Consider the following 22289-nt stretch of genomic DNA (forward strand, 5'->3'; position numbering starts at 1 on the left):
CCCTGGTGGCCAGTGTTTGGGGAGGCTGCTCTGGGATCCTTACCCATTGCCCTGGGCTACCAGTCCATCCTCAGGATGACCAGATGCCCAAGACCTGGAAGCTGGCTATATGGTGCTCACCTGTGTCAGCCGCTGGGGCAAAGAGCAGCTCCGAGCCCACAGATGCCTGAGGAAAGAAAAGGTTCAGGGACCAGGGCCGGAGTGAGCTGGCCCTCAGAGCCCCTGCTGCACCACAAATCCCGAGCAGGTCCCCACCCCGACCAGTACACTGCACGGGTATGGGAGGCAGCTGGTCAGGAGGGGAGAGGACCTGGCCGGCGGGCGTGAGACACAGTCACTCTCTCCACACCCACGTGTGGCAGTTTGCTCTGGGGTGTAGTGACTGGCCAGGGACCACTCAGGGGTGAGCCCACCACATGACAGATAGGAGCTGCGTGACAGAGATGTCTTCATGACACCTGGAGAAACACACGGCGTGTGTACTGGTGTTCACTGTGCTCTGTGGGACCCATGGTAGCTCTGGAGAACAAGCTTGGTGATGGTGGCCCCAGATGGAACTTTGCTTTCCAGTCTTTTTCCCTTTCTGTTAAGAAGCAGCACTGGGGCAGGGACTGCATGTGTGCCTCAAAATACACCCACAGAACCCCGGCCCTAACCCGTGTCCTCCATGCCCTGCCAGGGCACAGCCGCCTTCTCCAAGCGCAGGCTCTCTGGAGCCCCGGCTCTGGCGTTCCCAGGCTCCACACAGTGGGAACAAGTGTGACCGGGCTCTAGCACTTTACTCTAGCAGCCCAGGGCCCAGAGATGTGGCTCACAGATGCCACATGGAGACTTTGGAGCCTTGCAGAGCAGCACACCCTTTGCTGGGATCACAGAACTTTTTCATCGCCCCAGAAAGACTCTGGTCATTGGGCTTTCACCTCCAGCCCTCCCCCTCCCCCAGGGCTAGGTGTCTGTGCCTCACGCAGCAGGGCCGTGTGGCCGGCTCTGGCACCGAGTTCCACCCTTTGACAGGGAGTCCCCTGGCCACTTTTGTGCTTATCCATGTTGAGACATCCCTGTTCACATGCCTGTGTGGGACCATGTGGTGAAGTGCATGTGTGCACCTAAGTGTGCAGAGTATTGGGTACACGAAACGCACACCTGTGTCTGTGTCAGCAAACCTTAGGGAGGGTATAGAGGATATGTGCTCAGCTGGGGACAGCAGCTGCCCCAGGGACAGGGAGGAATGTGGGGGACTGATGAGGATGGGACTTCAGAGACTCAGCTTCACCTCTCCAAAGTCTTTTACAGAAGGAGTCATCACTCACATGGTTGAACCATGATAACAAGAGTAGTACACGGCCTGAGAGGGAATGGTGAGGACTGCCTGGGTGTGGGCAGGGAGGGATGGGCTGGGTGTGAAGGGCATGGGAGATGGAGGGACAGTCCTTGCTAGGTCAGAGGAGGGCCTGAAGGCCGGGAAGGGCACCTCGCCCAGGAGCTGCACATGAAGATGCCTGCTGGCCACCAATCCCATCCCACCTGGACAGGACAGCTCTCCAGCCTGAGGGAGGCCAGGCTCCTGCTTTGCCCAAGGCTTGGCAGGGGCGGCAGAGGTGCAGGGTCTGTGGCTTCCAGCATCCACCAACAGGCAGAGCAGAGTGCTCAGCCATACCCTGGGTCACCACAGGCCACCTCGGCATGGCTGGTGTCCAGCCATGCTGCACACTGCCCCTGCACCCCGGGAAGCCAGGCCCCACAGCAGGTGCCACAGGCCCTGCAGCAGCCATCTGCTGGGCAGAGGGAGTGCACAGCCCATCCAACAGGGGCATCTCACAGCACAAGGGCTACAGTGCGGAAACCAACAAGAGATGCAAGGTTCCAGCATGGGGAGGCAAGTGGAATAAAACAAGAACCCAAGGACACCTGGCCCGGGAAAGGTCTCCGCATGTGGTGAGCGGACGTGTGTGTAGGGGTCCAGTGCACGGTGTGAAAGCAGCTTTATGCTCAGAAAAGGGAAGGTGGCTCACACCTGCAATCTTAGCTAACTGGAATGCTGAGGCAGGAGGACCCCAGGTTTAAGGACAGACTTCATGTCAGAATAAAAAGAAGCCCAGAATGTGGCTCAGTGTTACAATACCCCTAGGTTCTACCCACAGTACTATACACGGAAAAGGGGAAGTGAAATTCCCGGTTCATCCCCTGTATCAACCATCCCAGACAGGAGCCAGACGCATATGAACCACCTAGGCAGCATGATTGGGTGCTTCACAACCTGCTGGAATAGGGCCCTTTCGGCACCTCAAACACCTGCTGAGGGGCAGGGCATGCAGAGCCACAGGAGGGGCCAGGATCTGTGACACAGAAGAGATTGTTTTCTGCTCTGACTGAAAGGCTGCTGTGCAGAGCATGCTCAGCAGAGGCAGGGAGACACTCCTGTTGCCCAACCTCAGGACCCTAGCCCCCTAGTGTCCTCCAGCATAGGCTGCAGGCTCCTGATCTTACCTGTGTCCCTGTAGGTGAGGGGTCTGCCTAGCCAGCTCTGAAATCAGGGTGTGCAACCGCTGCTTCAGGGAGGGGCTTTCGCCTCAGAGCAGCTCAGCTCCTGGCCCCTCCAAGGGTCTCCAGTTAGTGCCACCCAGGCCTGGGAGTCCCTGGGTCACATCACACATGTGAGGGTGTGTCTGCCTGGTCCTCAGAACCAGACAGCTGTGCACCAGGACAGGGACCCCAGGCACCCTGCCAGCTGACCTTCCTCGAGGCCCTGGGAGGTGTGTGGTCACCTCCTCTGGGGATCAGGCTACATGCCTGAGTGTCAGTCCCTGCTCCCTTGGTGCCCCTCTGGCTTGTTTCTTCATTCCTGAGAATCGACTCGGAGCAGTGCACCCACGGACCCAGGTTGCTCCTGGCCCCACACCAGATCCTGCACTCAGGGCTGTCATGGTCTCCACTGGGATCCTGACCCCTGCTCCTGTATTGGAGGGCACCTGTCCTTTTCGCGGCCAGGCTGCCTCTTCTGTGGCTGGGCAGCAGTCCTGGGAGGACGGTGGGACGCCGCGGCCAGCTGGAAGCCCCTGTCAGTGGCCGTAGTGTGCCAGCTGCACCTGCCAAGTAGCCCAGCGTGTGGTGGTCTCACAGCAGGAATTCTGGGCTGCAGCACAGTGCTGACTGCTCCAGCGCCTCAGAGGTCCCAGCACCACAGCCTCCCAAGGAGCAGCGTGGTGCCAGGGGAGCAGGGGATGCGGGAGACGAAGCCAGGGCAGTAAGACTGCAGCCCCACAATACACAGGGGAACAGAAGGCAGCTGGGGGCAGGCTGAGCAGCGGGGTGGCCAGGTGCAGGGGGCTGTGGCCTTTGAGGCTCCGTCCTGCCTCCAGGACCCACACAGGGGATCGAAGCTCAATTTCTCGGGTGCAGCTGCGGGTGCCCAAGACCCGGAGATGGCGTCCCAGAATACAGAGAGGCCAACGGGGCGCAGGGAGGGCTTGAGGTGCAGAGGGACAGGCACTGCCTGGGTCCCCCACCCGGCTCTCCCGCGGCCCCGCCCCCAGCCCCGCCCCACCGCAGAGCCGGCGCCTGAGTCCCGGTCCCCGCAGGCGTCCCGGGCAGGACCTGCGGGACACTGGGTCGCTCCGTCAAGGAGGCGCCCTGGACGCAGCCCGTCCCGTCGCCGGCACCGACGCGCGCCCCTGCCCGACCCACCCGGCAACTTCCCCGCCTTGGCCGCCAGCCGAGATCCCGGGCGCGGGCGAGGACCCCACACGAGGCAGGGTCCTGGCGCTTCATTCGAGGCCCGGACCGCGGCGGCTCCGCCTCGGACAAAGAACTCAACTCCTCGGCAGGTGAGCGCAGCGCGGGGCGCAGACAAAGGCGCGACTCCCACGGCTCGCGCCCGCCGCTTGCGCCCCTCCTGCCCGGCCCCCGGAACCCCGCTCCCCGCCCGGTCCGAGCGCGCACCGACCTCGCGGGCGCGTGGGTCCCGCCGCTCGCAGTGCTCGCCGCGCCCTGCTCGGCCCGCCCGGCGGGCCCGGCGGACCAGGGGCGGGGCCGGCGGGCGGGGCGCGGGCAGGCCCGACAAATCCAGCCCTGAGGCTCGGATGCGCAGGCTGCGACACCCCCTTCCAGGTGCAGCCCAGGGCGGCACTCCGCAATCCTCAGGGCGACAGGTTGGCGACGACTGATAACGCCTGCCAGGTGAGATGCTAAGCTCTTTCGCTCTGAGTTACCAAATGCATAAACTCTTTAGTAACGCTAAACACAAAACGGCTCCCCAAAGTTGCTGTTTGCTGCTCAGCGCTGTGCGAGGAGCCACACACGCAGCTGGTGTCTGGCAGAGCCGCACCTGGGGTAGCTCTGGCTGCAGGCCCAGGCCCAGCTCGGCCGTGCTCCTCCCAGCAGGCACTGGGCCTCTGCAGGGGGACCTGCCGACCTGGATGAGACTCCGCCGGCTATGGATGGCTGCCATGGCTGCTGGGAGTGTCCCGAGGGCCAGGAGGTGCTCCAGCGCCAGGCCTGCGTCGGAGGCTGCACTCTGTGCACTCCGCCCTGCCCTGTAGGAGCCCTGTTAGGGGCACAGGAAGCATCTGGGGGAGACTGCAGTGGTCAGAGACCACCGATTCGGGGACAGATCTAGCCCTGGCAAGTTCTCCACACCATGATGCCCCTCCTCAAGCCCCATGTGCCTGCAAATCTACACCATAGAGAAGGGGATAAGTTTAACACACCTGGGTCTCATTTGCCACTGTCTCTCCTGAGCCCCCGGGCACTGGTCCTGGAGAGGTTGGGGACAGCCATACCTGGGTGCAGAGGTCACACCACAGGGACTAGCTGTGCGGTCTGGCAGTGACAGTGACATCTATTGTGCAAGAATTGGGGGACATCATCCTGTGTCCACAGGATCCTGTGTAGCAGTGGGCTGTGATCTCTGGACTGGTAGAGGTTGGGCACTGTAGGGTACATGACAGCCCCAGCTCGAGAGAAGCTGTGTCCACTATGGAGTTCAGTACTGAGAAGCAGGGCCGTGTCAACCAGAACTGCTGACCAAAGGGCCAGTGTGACACTGGAGGTCACTCATGGCTCATGGTTGTCCAGCTGCCCTCCCTATGTCTGCGTAGCAGCTCTGACCAGACCCCAACACAGGAGAAATCCTGGGAGCCCTACGGGACAGGCATACAACTGAGCTCTGGGGAGAAGGGTGGTCAGACACTGGTCCGAGGGCCTTCAAGGCCACCCTATGGCAGTCCCCAGCTAGTGCTGCATATGTTGGAAAAGGCAGGGTAGCCTGTGGCCCTGAATCCATGTCCACCCAAACCTAGACTGTGGTCTTGTTTGGAAAAGGGTCTTTGTAAACATAAGTCAAGGAGACTGGTGTCCAGCGTATCCAGCCAAGGACCTGGAGTCACCAGGAGCTGCTCCCATGCCCCAGCCTTAGAGGGACATGGCCTAAAGCATCCAGAGTTGGGACTTCGGGTGCTCAGTGTGTCCAGTCAGCTGTCCATCACAGCAGCCACAGGACACTGAGAGCCACACACCTGCTGCTGTTGCCTGTCAATGTGTGCAAAACACTGAGCAGCGATGGAAATGCCATCCCACCATCTATGCAGGGAAGCGCAATACCCTCTGTCCTTTCTCCAGGTCAGGAGACAGACTGGGGAAGTCTGGAAGCCCAAGGTGGCCTCCTGCCTGGCTCAGCCTCAGAGCTAAGGGCTCAGAGCATGGGAAGGTCCAGCTTAGCCGCTGCCATAAACCTGCTCTTTGGAGCACTCCCATCCCGACGGCAGTCTTGTGGCCCCATGAGCCCAGTGAGGGCACTGGTCGTCTCCCCAGCTGTCCAGAGCAGATGCGTGCAGGGGCAGCCCCACAGCCCAAGCTCTCTCCTCTCCCACTGCCCCTCCCAGGAGGTGACACACTGGAGCCCGGTGTGTGCTGGGCATGTGGGGTTGGACAGCTGTGTTCAGGGAGGAGGCTGGGGGGTGGTGTGCACTAGGGCCTGCACTTGTTGGCCCCTCCTGTCCCATTAGGGTCTTTTCCAGGGGGCCTGGTGCTTCTCTGAAGACCCTGCAACTGCCACCAAAGTCAGTGGGCTGTGGGGCTGGGTGTTGTGGCCAGTGCTGTGACCCTCAGGGGTGAGCACCAGGAAACAGGCCAGATAGTGGGGGCCAGGCTTGTCATCTGCTCACTTGGTGGCCGTGCCCCAGAGATAGAGAAAGACCCACATGGGGCCGGGTGGCCTGGACCTGGGTCCTGTGTGCGTTGCTAGAATGACTCAGTTCTATGGGTCTCAACTACAATAGGTGCTCAGGAAATGCCAGCTCCTATCACCCACATTTGGAGAATGGGGCCAGGGCCCCTCCCAGGACACCCCTCACTTCAAGGAGGCCCTCGGGGTCTCTGTCAGGGGCATACAGCACTCGCACCCCACCTAGCCTTCTCCATCCTTGCCTACCAGGGCTAGGACTGCAGTGCCAGCTGGGTGCCACCTGGGGTCATCCCCTGGGCTGCTGCTCAGGACACTCCTCAGCCACCTTGACCTCCCCACTCTGTGGGTGCCTAGGGGTAAGCAGTGGCAGGAGTCACCTCTGAGGCCCAGTGCCAGTGCCCAGGACAGGCAGCAGAGGAGGGACCTTGCAGGGGTGTCACCCCCACGAGTCTGTCCCTGCAGTGTCCCCTGGGGAAAAGGGGGCCTTGTCCCTCTGTCTCCAGGGAAGGGTGGGGCCCTCCTAGTACTCTGAGGAAGGGACCCAAAGCAACTTTACACACAAGCAAACCCTGCCAGTGGCAGAAACACTCGTGGCTGGGCCACTCCCTGTGGGGTGGCTGGGAGCAGGCACCCGAGCCTCTCCCCCACGAGCCTGCAGTAGGCTAGCTGCCTGGGGGAAGAGGGAATATGGTGGGGGGTCCCTGACCTGGGTGTTGGACCCACGAGCTGTCTCTGGGTGGCCTGTGCATTTCTCAGCAACAGGAGGCTCGGAGGTGGCCCTCGGAGCCCTGCTTCAGAGAGTAAAAGATGGGGGCCACAGTCTCCCACAAGCAGGGTGCCGGGGAGCACCAGGGCTGCTGCATACCTTCCCTGGGTGCCCTGATCCTTGTGCCAGCCCCACAGTGACTCCACAGTGACCCCTCTCTACGTAGGACCCGAGGCCAAAGGCCCCCAGGACAGTGATGCTGGACCTGTGCTGCTGTCTCACAGCAAGGCCCAGGATGGGTTCCCTGCGAGTCCTTCTTTGGCCACCCTGTCCCTACCCTGGCTGAGCATGGGTGCCCTCTGCAAGTGTCCAGACTGCAGGCAGAGAGCACTCCTGGAGGCAGCTGTGGCTACAAGCAGTGGGAGAGGCCACCTGCCAGGCATCAGGCGGCATCCCGGGCCCTGGCTGCTGAAGGAGCCCTGCACGGTGTCCTCTGGTTTTTACCAATACAGCAGCAGTGAGACAACAGCTGCGGCCCTGGGGAGGGGCCATCTGGTGGCATCACTGGGCAGTGTGCCTGGCCTCTGGCAGCTGTGCAGTGAGGCAGGGTCTCCATGACCCCCACATCCCCTGAAGCAGCCCCAGGTGAACTGCTGAGCCCAGCAGGTTGAGAGGAGACACATGCAGATCGGCCTCAGGATGTGAACCCTATGCTGCCCCAGCCACCTGTCCAGCATCCTCTCACGGTGACACCACCCCAGGCCAGCTGTGGCCTGACTCACTGAGCATCTGCAGCTCTCCCATCACCTGCCAACCAGGTTTTCAGCCACTGTGCATCACCATTCTTTCAGCCACTTCCAGGACATCTCGTGTTGGGGTAAGGGTCACTGAGGGTTAGGTGGCCTGGGCTTCCCAGTGTCCAGGCTGTCCCATGAAGATTCCCCCCCATTCTTGATGGCCGAAGCCATAGGAACTGCCCCTTGGAGGTGCCCAGAGACCACACCTCTCCCTGTTCATGCCTCAGGCCGAGCACAGTGCATAGAGGGACCCAGGCACCCGAGGCATAGGTATTGTAGCCACTACTGGTGTCACAGGTGGCCAGGAAGTCGGAGAGGAGGGAGGCACCAGACACAGCCCGTGTGAGCTCCAGGCTCTCTGGACATTCCCACATTTCTCCATGCTTGGTCTTGTGAGTCCTCACCAGTTCTGGCCTCTGTCTCCTGTCTATCTGGAGTGCAACTCCTCTGAACACATCCCAGCAGCACAGAGCCCCAGGGCTCATGGGAAAAGCCAGCTCAGGCTAGCGAGGACAGGGCGAGCCCAGGCCAATGCAAAGCTAGTAACTCAGGGCGAGTCCGGGCTGTGAGGAGCTGAGCCTGGGCTGGCAGGCGACGTGTGCCCACCTCTTGGGGTTTTCTGAAGCTCCTGGCCTCAATTCCACTTGCTCTGCCCGCCATTCTGTGGCCCTGTGGCAAGGCAACTCAGACCACCCAACCCCTGGCCCTCAGTGTGAGTGGGGACACTGAGGCAAGACAGGAGCTGCCTCAGCTACTCTCTCCTAATACTTGTGTCTCTGTCGAGCCCGGATACAGAGTGCCTCTTGTGTGGGCTTGGGCCAGGGCACTGTGTGCTCCCCAGCCCCTACCCGGGGCAACGGGCTGCAGGGGAAGACCCTGGACTCGAGCCTCCAGCAGGAAGACTCAGCAAAGGCTGTGCTGGCCTCCTTGGGCTGTGCCAGGAGTCGGGACCGGCCGCAGGGCAGAGGTTGCAGCACTGTGGCCCCCAGGCCCAGCTCACCAGCCTGGTGACTAGAGTCGGCTCACTGGTGAAGAGCAGGCAGGTAACAACAAGGTCACCCTTGTCCCTTTGTCCATGTCACTTGCCCTCTTTAAAAGACAGGGAGAGTGGGACCACCTCCACCCCAAGCATTTTTGTTTTGCTGAACACTGGTCTCAGGAGCCGCTGGCTTAGCACCTTCTCTGGGGCCAGGAGCCGGCCTGGCCAGTGGTATGGCAGGGCAGTGAGTGGCCCCTGCATGGTTCTCTACCCAGCAGTGCCCAGCCACCCATGAGGGCCTGTAAGCAAGGGCATACAAGCTCCTGGGTATATGACTGTCTTCCCAGACAGCCCAGGCCATGGTGCCCACGGAAGCAGGACAGCCCCAGGTGGTTTGGGGCTTGCAGCTGTCTTACCACTGGGTCACTTATTCAGGAATCCTGCCTGCAGATCAGTGGGGTATAGCCCATCCCTCCCCCTCCTTACCATTCCTGCCACAGACATACACTGAGTTCCTACTGGCCCGCGTGCTTGCCCAGGGCCCAGGGTAGGGCCATGAGCAGGACCTGTGCAGGCGCCTCAGTCACTCAGTGTGTGACTTTGGATAGGTCCTCAAGCCTGGCCACAGGAGTTGGTGGGTGCCACCTACAGGGTGCTAGGACTCCAAAGAAGGCCCAGGAGGTCACAGGGAACTGAAGTGCTCTGGTGATGAGTCCTGGTTCATAGGACTTGGTTCCTCGGGAGGGGTGACTCCACGTGGCCTCCCTGTGCTGGCTGCTGCACCCCCCAGCCTGAGAGCCAGTGCCTATGCTGCTTGCCAGGCTCTCCTGGCCCAGGGCATCCTCCAGTGAGGGTTTCCCTGCCTACTAGCTCCAGGCCCATGAGGTCGATGCTCCCGTAGCACAGACCCCTCTGTCCAGTGTCCAGGGCCCACCCCTGCCTGGGTCAGAGGGGGATGGAGGCAGCTGGGCTTACCTTGTCATCCATGCCACTCTCGCTGTCACACTGTGGGGACAGAGAGAAAAGGAAGTGAGTCAGGGCCCTCCACGCCCCAAAGCACAGGTGGCAAGCTACAGGGTGGGGTGGGCTGAGGGATAGCAGTTGGGGCCAAGGCTGGATGGGGGGGCACAACTAGGCCAACTCCCTGGAGTGGACAAGACCCTAAGCCCAGGGCAGCTTTACAGGAGGGAGGCAGAGACAGTGAGAGAGAAAGCACCCCAGCTGCTAGCACCACACAGAGCAGAAGGCCACACTGGTGGGACTGAGGCACAGAGCTGGCCTGGAGCAGCCCAGGTTGCCTCTCATGCCATGGTTCTGTGGCCCTGCAATGCTGGGGAGAGCTCTGAGCAGAGGCCCAGCCACATGCGGGGCCCTGGTTTAGTGTAGTGGTTGCAACAGCTATTTCGTACCCTGGCGGATAGATGGCCCAGGGGAGAGGAACAGGGCAGGCCACCTGGCTTGTGACCTGGTAGACAGCTGCTACCACACAGCCCTGAGAGCCCATGTTTCCTCTCCTGGCCTGCAGCCTGGGGACGTAATGGGGGCTGTGGCACCCAGCTCCTCCAGGAGGAGGGTGAGGACCCGCCTGACCCGCGTGCAGAGTGCTCAGGAGGAACCAGGGCTGGTGGTCAGCCTCAACACAAGGTCACGACAGTCAAGGAAGCAAATCTCGGTCTTTCAGTTTTACTAAGCTGAGCTCTGAAAGGACGCACAGCTTAAGAAACAATGCAGTTTCTCCTAAATGAATCCAGGGGAGACCTCTCCCTAGCAATGGTGATGACGTGTTCCGGCGGGGGAGCTATACTGCAGGAAGAGATCTCTCCCGGATGCCTGGGAGGGTGATGGGCCCCAGCCAGATGCGGGCCAGGCGGGTGTTGTAGGTTGTGCCATTTTGATTAACATGGGTGACCAAATCACACTGCCTTCTACCAGGCCCCAGGCTGATGGCTGTAACGGTCTCAATGGCAAAGCTCACAGAGGAGATAACATGGCTTCACCAGCGCTCGAATGGTCTGCTGGGGTGAGCGTGCGGGCCTTCTATGGTCAGCAGGCTTCGTACCACACCTGACAGACCATCTGTGCCGTGGGCCTGGTCTGTCCCAGGGTGAAGTCCCGGCTCATGGCTTGGGAAAGCCGCACCCAGCCCCGTCCTGGCCTCCCAGTGAGAGGTGACAGGAAGTGCTGTCCCACGTGCCCTGCCTGGCAGGCTGTGTCTTCTCCACCCAGGTGTGCCGCTCTCTGAGGCTGGGTGCTCTCTCTTGAGGTAGGTGGCACCTGGCATGGGGCGCATGGGCAAGAAGGAAGGTCCCCCAGCCAGCCGCTGGGAGGACAAGGCCCTGGGGTGGGGAGGGGCTGCAAGACACCTGAGCTTGTGAGGGAAGAAGGGAGCTAAGGCAGTGAGGGGACAAGGAGGCTGGGCAGGTGTGGGTATGGGAGCTGTGGGTATCTGTGTGTGTGCGTGGGCACATGGGAGCAGTTCAGGTGCTGCGACTCGCCTGGGGAGGGCACTCTGTCACTGCAAGGGCCCATGGAAGAGCAGGCTGTGGCCTGTGGGAGGGAGGCGGCAAGCACCCAGAGTACACGTGGGGATGGGCAGGGTGCTCCTGCAGCTGGGGCCTCATCCCACTTATCAACACTGGCATCCCTCACACTGGCAAGGTGGGAAAGCGGCCTCCCACGTGGCTGTCTGTCCCTGAAGGCCACTGGCCACCTGCTGGGCCTGTCCTCAGCTGTGGCCCTAGGACTCCCAGGCTGGTGAACACAGTTCACACAGACCTGTACCCAGCTGGTTAAAAACTCCTGCAGCCCCGGGTTCCAGACTGACCCGGTAGGGCTGGGCAGTGAGGCCTGAGGATGGCAGTTTGATGTGTCCACTGTCAAGCAATAAGGGTCTCTGGCGGGCCCGGGAGGATGACTTCCCGGACCCTGTCATTACCACATGACAGGCCACGATCAGTGCCATGGCAAGGACTGTCAACGAATTCCAGCTGAGTCCAGTCCTGTAGGGTTAGGGCTTAACTGCAGTGGAGCTAGAACTGAGTGGGTGATTAATCAGAACAAAGAAGGAATAGAGGGAATCTGTCTTTTGGGAGCTGCTCGAGTGAGATGACCTTTCTGCAGCCTTAATGTGGGCATGGACAGTCCTCACGCCTGAGGAGAGAGGGCACAGATGGCCAGGGCCAGGATGCAGGCTGCAGAGTAGACCCCACTTTGAGGTTGTGCTCCTAAGCTGTGCACCTTGGAAAAGTCTCCTGACTCCTAGTGCCTCAGTTTATGCTTCTGGAAAAGAGACAACAGTCTCTTTACAGGGCTGTCACACAGTGCAAGTCAGTGAACATATGCAAACTCTACAATAGTGCTGGGTGTGCAGTACAGGACACATGTGGGATGGTATCATCAGCTCACCGCCATCGTCACTGCCACCATCACCACCACATCACCATCACCACCATTACACCAAGAGACTAAAGAGCTGGCATGGCAATTAGGCAGCTGCAGAAACTTTTTCTTCTCAGCATGAACGTTAATTACTGCTTACTGCTCCTCTGTGTGCTTGTGCTTACCAGAGGCTGCCTGCCTCCCACAGCTCAGACAAAGGCACTTGAATTCATGAGCTTGATACCAAGGTCAGCCACCTGCTTGCAAGTACTATAACTCACCACCAGATAGCCTGCAGGGTCACTGCCCAGCCCCAGAGCCACCACACATGGGTCCTCTGTGTGGGTGGGGCAGAGAGGCCCTGCTAGTGGTGTGGCAGCCCCAGGTCTTACCCGAGCCTCTTCGCTGGCCTAAAGAACTCCAATGACACTAACATCTCTGAGGCCTCAGCTGCACACGACATGTGACAAAGCACTGGGAACACTTGGCATTGCAGGACCCGTGGCCATGGCAAGCATGGGAGGGTCAGCCCTGGCCAGGAGGGGGCAGCAGGGCCAAGCTGCAGGACATTTGGTGCCTGGCACACCAGCCTAGGGGTGCACATGTGGAGGCCATCTGCTACTGGGGTTTGTCCAGGTCTTGGGTCCTTGGTGTGCGGCCACAGGACTGTGCTAGGGACACAGTACACGTGGTGTGGTGACTCAGCACTGGACCACATGTCCTGGGCCTCCAGCTTCCAAATGGGCCTGATGGGAGCACCCTTGGGAAGTATGGGGCCAGGGAGTGGATGAGGGTTGCCTGCCCTAGATCTCTCTTCGTTCCCATCTTACCTTTGAGCCCCCTGCTCAATGGTGGGGGTGGGGGCCTTCTACTGAGCCATTCTGTGGAACACCGTACTGGCTGCCAGTGTGGGGCACCTGGCCTGGGAGAAGCTGATGCTCCCGTGACAACCAGGCATGTGACAGTCTATCGTGGTATCCACTGAAGCTGCGTCTACCCTGAATACCTCACTCAGTCTTCTGAATTAGCCATTTTGCGTCCTTGTCCTTAAAGGTCAGATGTTCATGAAGTGATGTCCCACAGGGGGCCAGTGGTACCAACAGTGGCCACCCCAATGCTGTGTGGTGGCCCAGGGAGGGGGTGGCCTGCTGCTGCCCTGGAGGCTTCCCTGCCTCATCCTCCCCCAGGGAGTGGTTGTCCGGGACAGGGCCCAGTGGATCCAAATATTCATATGCTGCTGGGGTCAGGCTCTGCCTGTGGCACTAAGGGGGCTACGGGCTGGGGATAGGCAGCAAAGAAGATGGCACCAGTCAGGGCAGGGAGGGGCTGCAACCCAGATTGGGGAAGAAGCCTCTTGGCTGGGCTAGCCTTCGACAACACTGGACACCCAGGGCTCCAGGCCTCTACATGGCCGATCCCAACAGGAACCCTGACCATGCACCTGGGCAGGGACCCCAACAGTGTGGGAGGTCAGGGACGTGGTGAATGGGGCATGTGGTTGCAAGGAAGGGACAGGAGAGGAGACTGGGGAGGGAGGGCATGCAGCTGGGACAAAGGGGGCATCCAGCAGGGCCAGAAGAACACAGGTGTGAGACAGCTGCCACCCAAGTAGAATGGAATGGCTCTGCAGGACCACACAGGCCCAAGCTGATGGGCCAGGAGGGGACAAGGCCAACCATGGCTCACTGGTGCCCTATATATGGGCATGAATAAAAACAGAGACAGGGGCTTGGGGTTTAGCTCAGTGGCATAAGCGCCTGCCTTGCAAGCAGGCAGTTGTGAGTTTGATCCCTGGTACCGATAAAAACGAAAAAGACAAAAAATAAAAAATAAATAAAAACAGAGACATGGACAGAGCTCTGCATGTGGTAGTGGGGACTGCAGTCCATGGAGACAGGTGGGGTGCACCTGCCCTCCCCCAGGAGTGTCCCTTGGTTACTTGAGGCCTCTGTGCCTCACCCAGGGTGAGGGCCTTCATGTAGCCACTTAGGAACACTGAATGGGCAGGCCCAGGAGGGGGCAGAGGCCAGGCGCCTCACCGTGGCATAAGGTGGGCGCCATGTGCCCACAGGCCTCATTGCATGCCCAGTTAGTTACTGATGGGGAAACTGAGGCACAAAGGCAGCGCTCTTAGGGTGGCTGAGTGGAGAGGTCCCCGCTCCGCCACACCTGATTAATTATTTCTGGTAACTGCCTGCAAATCTCTCTTCTTTACTCGGCTACTTCCTGCTTAATGAGTGTTTAGGCTTTAAAGTAAAACAAAGCACTAATTACCCAGTTAACAGGCAATTAAATTACTATATCCCAACCACTGTGGGCAAACCAATGGAGAAACCCGTGCCCCTCAAACTCAGGACCCCAGGCTGAGCCCCATCGCGGGAGGTGCCATGCAGGACAGCTGACCGAGCTGCTGTCCCTGGCCCTCTGCCGCCCTAGTGGGCCCCAGCAGCCACCTGCCTGGAGCCTGAATCAATAGCACTGGGCAACCCAATTCCAGTCCGGAATGTGATACAACACTCAGAGAACTACAGGGTGAGGGAGCCCACCAAGAGAACCGGGAGCCAGGATGTGTCTGAGGGTGTCCGGCTGTGGCAGACTGGGGGACAGGGACAGTCTTACCCACAGTGCTGCCACCCACTAATTCCTGAGCACCCAGTCCACGTCCCAGCTGAGAACGTGCTTAGCACTGACACCGGCCCTGGAGCCCAGCTCTGCTCCAAGAAACACAATCTCTTGGCGTGTGCTCACTGCAACAGCAAGGAGTGTCTGGGCAGCACCTCAGGGTGCCTTTGCCTGTTTGCCCAGACTCTGGTTTTCCAGGACAGGAGGCCTTGGGCCTCTGCTCCAGGCTCTGCTTTTGTGGCACCCCAGCTGCATTGTCCCTCTTGCACTCACCCGACAGGCGCACTGCATGCGGCTCTTTCCTTGGGACTGTTTGCCTTTCCCTTTGCCTCATGGGGGCAAATGCCTCTATTCTGTTGCTGCCACACAACCTGGGTCCCAACCTACAGTGAGGGCATCGTCCTGTGTGTGCAGTATTAGCACGGGCTCCCACTCCTTGGTCTCCCAGCTCTGCTCCTCGTCCATGGAGGCCTGCAGGTACCTGAGGACCTAGCTGTGACCAGGCACCCCCAGCCAGTGCAGTCCAGGTGGTACTCACACAGAGGCACACACGCATGCAGTCACAGGCACACACGTGCATCTGCCAGTCAGGTATATGCAGGCACGCAGCCGTCTGCACACATGCCTGAATCTGCTCACACTTGCACATGGGTTTCAGATGTGCTCCCTCTTGTCCTGCAGGTCCCAGGTCACTTGTCACCCTGAACCACAGAGCCGGCTAGCGCCTGCCTTTACTCTTCCCCTCTGCCCTCGGGCAGGCTCATCTCGCTTCTGCTTTTCACCTCCCTCCTCTCCATTCCCTTGGAAGTTGGGCTGTCCAGGTCCTGCAGCAACCCTGAGCATCCTCCTTCTTCTTCTCTGGGTCTTCTCTCTTGCAGGAAGAATTATTGGCTGTGTCAGGGAATGAATGAAAGATGGCCCGGCCTGCGATGGCACACGCTGACCTTTCTGAGCTGGCTGTTCATGTGTTGTCAGACTCACAGTGCTAACTGCCTCATGAATTATTTACCAACACAAAGCCTGAAGCAGAAATGCTGTTAACACTAATCCCTAACCTTCTGTGTCACAGCTGCATGCCTGCTCCCAAATAATTGAATTTCTACTTCCCAGGGTGCCTAGTCCCCACATGGCCCCTCACTTGCCAGGTCCCCCAGCTTGCCAGGCCATTCTCCAGCTGGGCCACCTCTCTGCCCTGCGTAGCAGCCACTGTGCCCCAAACACAGAGTCTTCTGCACCTGTGGACCATGGTGGATCCCCAAGGGACAGCATCAGTAGCCCTCACAGCCTAGGGCACACGGTGAGGGACTGGACAGCCCTGAGCTGGACTTTGGGAGTTCTGGGGCCTAGCAATGGTGTCTCATGGTTGGGGTGGGCTGGATGCAGACAGCCAGCCTCTGGTAATGATGGGTAGCTGCGGCCCAGGAGGGCCAGCGGGAGGGGAACACATTCCTACCGTGGGGCCTCCATCTTCTTGGGACCCAGTAGCCCATCTGCAGAGTCAGGCTGCATGAGCAGGGCTGGCCCCACAGCTGGGGCAAGGCCCCTACCACACCAGTCTGGGGACACAGGTGTCTACCACTAGGTGCTGGGTACCACTAGAGTTCTGGAGCTTGGCCCAGGCACAGGGAAGTGCACTAGCCCAAGACACCTTCCGGAGCCCACCAGGAGGACTGGGAGCAACACTGAAACAGCAGCCACGATGAAGGCCAAGTGCCGTGGCACAGCCCTGCATGGCACTCGCTCCAGGAGCTGTTTCTGTACCTGCTTTCAGACACCACTGCTGTCACCTGCACACATGGCATGACACGCCCAGCGTGGGCTGTGCCAGTTGCTTGGGCACTGAGCAGGGCATAGTGGCCAACTGCCCCATAGCCCAGCATGACACACCTGTCCCAGTGTCCTGCTGGGCAGGCTGAGGAAGGCCCTGGCCACCTGATGGGCAATGGTGGGGGGCAAAGCCACCTATGGCAGAGGAGTTGCTGGAGGACAGAATCAAGTTGAGAGATACAAAGGGAGGTGCAGAGAGCTCAGGAGAAGATGGGAAGGGGAGGGAAGGGGAACCCCAAGGAGTGGAGATGCAAGGACACAGGCCAGGTGCATCAGGGTGGCTTCGATGCCTTTGGGCTCATGGAAAGGTGGGACAGAGCCCTGTTCTCAATCCAGGCTCCCCTGCACTTTCACACTGCCATGGTGTCCTGCATGTGAGGTCCCTGCCTGCACACGGGCCACACACCTGTGACTGTGTGGGACCTCAGTGCTGACCCTATCAGCTCCCAGGGTCATGGTAACCGAAGGCCTCAGCCACACCTTAGCCACCTGACACTGACCATGGGGAGCGTGTACCACACCGAGACTGGTATGCCGGTGGATACACATTCAGGCCCAGCTGGAGCTGCGTGGTGGCCCTGTAGGACATGGAGCCAGAGCCTTGGAGGCCCAGTTGGGCCCCTAGGCCTTGAGCCTCATGGCTAGGAGAGCCTCCACCCTGGACCCCACAACCCTTCATGCCTGGTGAACAGCTCTGCTAGAACATCCTATGTCCCAAAAGGCAGGTGGTTGCAGCCCAGCAGGGCTGTGCCGTCACCAAATTAGGACAACACTCTGACCAATAGGGCATTGGGTGTGCTGGGCTGCACTTCTGGACAAGAGCTGCCATGGAGAAGCAACAGTGGGGGCCCATGGGGATGAAGCTGGGCGACATCAATCCATCTTAATGCACCATCTGGAAAGCCAGGCCGGCTGACAAGGCCATGGCACTTAGCACAGGCCCAGGACAGGGAGGGGAGGAAAGGGCTGCAAGTAGGTGGCACCTGCTAGGCACACACATGTGAACGTACACAAAGTGCACAGCAGGGCTCCCCAACGGACTGGGGGACATGGCTGTGGCACATGCACATAGACACAGAAACACAGGACATGGAGGCTTGTACACAGATACACAGGGATGCATACACACGTCGAGACTTGCAGAGATGTGTACACAAGTGTACACACAGACACACAGGGACATGCAGACATGAGATGTAGAAGCATGCACACTGTATACACACACAGAAACCCAGAGAAAACTGTGCAGTTCCTCCAGAAGAGGCAAGTACAGTCCCCATGCAGGCTGTGTCCACAGACACCTTGTGTGACACAGATGTGTGTCAACACACCATACAAAAAGCCAGGTGTAAGCTGTGCACAGGATGGGTGCCCACCCCCTCAGGCACAAAGTACCCACATGAATGGCTGACACTCATGCCCAGGCCTAAGGCATTGCGACCCGGTGTTAGTCATAGCCACCCTGTCCTGGCCCTGCCTAGCCTGAGCCCCTTCTTGGCACAGTCACTTTAGCCCCATGTAGTTTACCATGGCATGGCCCTCTCAGCCTGGGAATTTCCCCCTCCACACAGGCATGGTCACTTCACCCAGGCACAGCCACCTCAGTCCTGGGCACAGCTCATTTCAGCCCCAGTCTCAGGCCTTCTGGGAGGCTGACACGCAATCCCTCTGTCTCTGCCTGGGCCCAGCACCTGCCCTGTGACCATCAGCCTGATTGGCTTGGGAACTGCCCAGGGATGGTGAGGCACATTCTCAGTGTACCTAGTGGGCGGAGGATGTGTGGCCTTCTGGCCTGGATCTGGTCCCCTGCTCTGTTTCCCAGCCACTGTGAACTGTTCTGCTCCCTTATACCCTCCTGCCATGAAAGTTGTGCCTTGGAGTCAGCTGGCCACGGACTGAATCCCCTTGAAACATAAGCTGAATTAAACCCGCTTATACCATGGATGTTGGGTGTTGGGTCCCCATGATGGGAAAGCTGATGACTACACACCTGCACCCCACATGGCTTCTAGGCAGAGTTCTATGGCGGTGGTGACAGCCTACAGGTGTTGGGGAGACAGGCCCTAGGCTCTCCCTTGCCTGTGGAGCTAGAACACCCCTTAGCTGCCATGGAAGCTGGCCATATGCATCAGGGTCAGCACATGCCAGGGCTCCAGGAGTGCTTGGATTCCCACCCAGATGGGAACCGTGGTAGTCAACTGGGAGGTTGAATGTAGGCTGCTTTTAGAAAACACAGACAAAGCAGCATCTGGGGAGAGGATCTAAATAACAAAGGGCTCAGGCTCAGAGCAGGGAGGTCCTAGTCAAGGGAACTCCTTGTGGACAGGCACGGCTGCTCTCTGTGCTCCTAGATATCATGTAAACCACAAGGCCTGGCCTCTGCCCAGGGACCTGGCATTCCTGCCCCAGGGGACTCAGGTCGAGCTCCTCTGCAAGGCATCTCCCAGGTGTAGGGACAGCTCTGTATGCAGTGGCCTTAGTCCTGCCCACTGCCACATGTGGGCAAGCACATTGGTGGCTCCCGTGGTCCTGGAGGTCCCCAGATGGCAGTATGTGGGTGTGGGTGTTGGCTGTACAATGTCTTGCCCTGCTTGGCACTGCTCACAGGAACCATGAGGGTAAGACAGGCTGACCCTAAAGGAGGATGTAGAGAGCTGAAGTGGCTGCCATTGTCTGGGTCCCCACCACCACAGTCTCAAGCCCTGAAGTGCCCTCTAGGATTACCCAAGCCACAGACTCAAGGACTCCCCAGGTGGGGGCTGAGCTAAGGTCAGAGGAGCGCTGGCCACTGGCCCTCCCTCACAGGGAGGAGGAGGCAGGAGCGGGTTCATGGCCATCACTCTGTGCTCCCTCTCCAGTGCCCTGGGACCTGGGGTGTCCCTGCTGGTTCCTCAGGGGCAGTTAATGGGTTAATTATGCACCCCATAAAGTTGCTGTGATGTACAGAGTGGCTGACAGCTAGCAGTAAACCAGGGCTGCAGGGACAGGGGAAGGGCCATAAATTGCAGAAACCAACAGTTTTACAGAGCTCTGGGTTTTACAGTGTCATTAACGTGCCTCCTGACACTTAGGAGGAAATGAAATAAGTCAGGAGGAGGGCACAGGGGCTACCCTGAGGGATGCCAGCATGTGGTCCTCACCTGCCCTGCCTGAGGGTATCACAAGGCAAGGAAAGGCCCCACGCAGCAGCACTCGGAAGCACATGGCTCACTGCCCAGGGCTATAGGCCCACTGCAGTTCTCCACTACACACAGCCTACTAAGGCCCGCAAGTGGCACCAGAGCCTGTGCCACCCTTGGATCCTTCCTGGGCTCCCCCCTCCTAGCACCCAGGGCCTGACGCAGTTCCAGACTAGCAGGTGGCCCTGAACTGGGTGCTCCCTGGAAACCCGCCCAGGTCACAGAGCTCTCACTGTGTCCTAGCTGCAGGGACAGAACCAGCCAGGCCTCAGAAGGGAGGGTGATGCCAGGGCGGCGGGAGCCTCTCAGTGGGGCTCTGGCAAGAGAAGGGTAGGGGACTTACAGAGTAGCCTTTCCCAGACACCGCCTGCGCCGAGCTCTGTGGGAAGAGGAGAAAGGACAGTCAGTGATGGCCATCCCACCCCAGGGCCCATTACCCCAGCTGAGGACATCCCACAAGAAAGGAAAGCAAGCTGAGAAGCTCGGCGGCCAGGAGGGCCTGCAGCCGGGGCGGGCACACTGCTGGGCACCAGGGCCCTCCCACAGCAGCATGACCCCTCCCTCTTGGGCCCACATCCCCCAGATGCCCTGGCCTCTGTGTGTGCACAGCCGAAATCTCGAGGTTCAGTTCCCATCCCCACCTGTGCTTGAGCACTCCCCCCCATCTCTCCCTACGCCTGTCCTGCCTGGAGTCCACAGGGGCTCAGGAGTGGGGTGGACAGTGTACAGAAGAAAACGCAGGTGAGGATGATGGCTGGGCAGCGGCCTCAGGCTCTGTGGGTACTCTGATCATCTGTACCTGCAGCCAGACCCCAGGGCTGCTCCAGTGACCCTGGGCCACCGAAAGAGCTGGGTCAGCTCCTGTACCCCAACTCTGGGTCAAATCCCTGGCTGTGTACCGCCCCACCCCCTATCTGAGTGGGCTTATGCCGAGGGCCACCTGCCTGTGAGGCCAGGCCCAAAAGACACACCACCCACCTTGCTGTGGCCTCAATCGGTGCCAGGGTGGCTCCCAGAAGCAGAGGTGCCTTCCATACCCAGTGTACCCCACAGCCCTGCTCAATGTCCGCGCACAGGGCCCCAAGTCTAAGCTCACTGCAGACAAACTCTACCGACAGCCACCAACCAGTACAGGGACCATAAGGGGACAGCTGGCTTCCCGCACAGGGTCCTGGTGGCTGGGCCATCCCCCAGAAACTGGCCTGGGGTCCTCAGGTAAGACCTGGGTACTGTGAGGCTTGACAATCACTAACCAGAGCCCCAGGGAACCTGTAATCCCATGACAGAGTCCAGGCTTCATGGGCGATCAACAGGGCGCAGGTGTGGAGACTCACGTCACTGAGCTGATCCTGGGAGCGGCTCCGGCAGGAGCTGGTGGCTTCAAGGACACTGTCATCATCACTGTTCTGGTCAGCCTCTCTGGACATGGTGACCTTCATCTGTGGACAGAGATGGACAGTCTCAGTACAGCACACCCTTGGTCCTGTGTGCAACAGACCCGGCCTGGGGCCTCCCTGGCAGCTGCCACTGGGTGACTTCACTGAGGGTGGTGCTGTGGGGAGGTTGGTGGTGGGCAGGGCCCTACCAGCCCACTGCTGGCCTGGGGGCCCAGCTGGTGCAGAGCACGTTCCCACTGCCAGGATGTTCTGGTGCAGCAGGGAGCCCACGAGGTCTCTGTCCATGCCCAGCCACACTGACTGTGCCCAAAGTACTCCCAACTGATGTCATAGTAACTCCCTGGCTATGTGCCCTCAGGCCACTGTGCCTCAGTTTGCCACCTGCAAAATGGAGCTGACCCTGGACCCAGGGCAGCAGCACCCCCTGGGTAGCACTCTGTGGCTGCTGTTCAGTCTTTTGTTATTATAGCAGCTCCAAAGAGAAGCCTGCAGTGGAAAGCTGAGGCCTGGAGGTGTGCACCCAACCAGGCCAGAGCAGAACCCTGTGTGCACACCACTTTTCATGTGGAAGTGATTCTGAATCTGCAGATGTGAAGGAAGGCTGGGCATCAGAGGCCCAGCCTGGAAAGGCTGGCAGGCAACTCATGCCCATACCAACCCCTCTGGGTGCTGCAGGGACACCTGCTGCCCAAGCAGAGACATTGGCCAGCAAGCAGCACACCGTGCAGGGACACTTCAGGCCTGTGTGGATGCCTACCCGTCTGCCCCACCTGCCCACTCCAGAGTCCCCCATGTATACTCAGCCACACCTGTGGCCAAAGCCCCACATCTGGTCACTTCTGCGAGCCTGTGGAAGCCCTGCAAGTCTGTCCTGGACCAGGCAGGTGCCCCCGCCCTTAGGCAGGAAAGCTCTCCCACTGTTTACCTCAAGCCTGCTCCACAGCTACTGCCTGACAAGTATTCCTGTCCCGTATGGTAGACAGAGGTGACAAGACCCTGTGGTGTCAGGTCACATCCAGGTAGGCTAACAGGACCTTGCTCAGTGCAGCCTGAGGCCCATGTGCGAGGTGCAGGGGGGTGAGCATGGCAGCAGGGTGGGATCTGGACAGTGGAAGACAATGTTATGTCAGCACATAGAGAACAGGGGCCCGCTGTGTGTCTCTGTCTCATGGGCTGGCAATGGGCCCTCTGAGGGCCCTCCTACCACTCTGCCCATGTGCCAG

General features: G+C 59.7%; 1 protein-coding gene across 16 annotated transcripts in view; it reads right to left on the reverse strand.

Moving 5' to 3' along the window:
* Positions 1-22289, reverse strand: part of Fbrsl1 (fibrosin like 1) — a 55778-nt gene that overhangs the window by 8001 nt on the left and 25488 nt on the right. For 15 of the 16 annotated variants that reach the window (XR_010039534.1, XM_063225416.1, XM_063225419.1 and 12 more), the window contains 4 exons: positions 21004-21108; positions 20013-20048; positions 9639-9668; positions 121-166 (listed from right to left, as the gene is read on the reverse strand). Coding sequence is in view for 14 of the 16 variants with exons in the window: in XM_063225416.1 (XP_063081486.1) it covers positions 121-166; positions 9639-9668; positions 20013-20048; positions 21004-21108 (217 nt within the window). In the remaining 2 variants the exon portion in view is untranslated. Of the gene's footprint in view, positions 1-120; positions 167-3943; positions 3967-9638; positions 9669-20012; positions 20049-21003; positions 21109-22289 lie in introns of those variants that run through there. The other variant, XM_063225424.1, reaches the window with a different exon arrangement.

The sequence above is a fragment of the Cavia porcellus genome, unplaced genomic scaffold (genome assembly GCF_034190915.1).
Source record: "Cavia porcellus strain 051 isolate PalLab524CR breed Dunkin Hartley unplaced genomic scaffold, mCavPor4.1 scaffold_16, whole genome shotgun sequence".
Classification (NCBI taxonomy): Eukaryota; Metazoa; Chordata; class Mammalia; order Rodentia; family Caviidae; genus Cavia; species Cavia porcellus.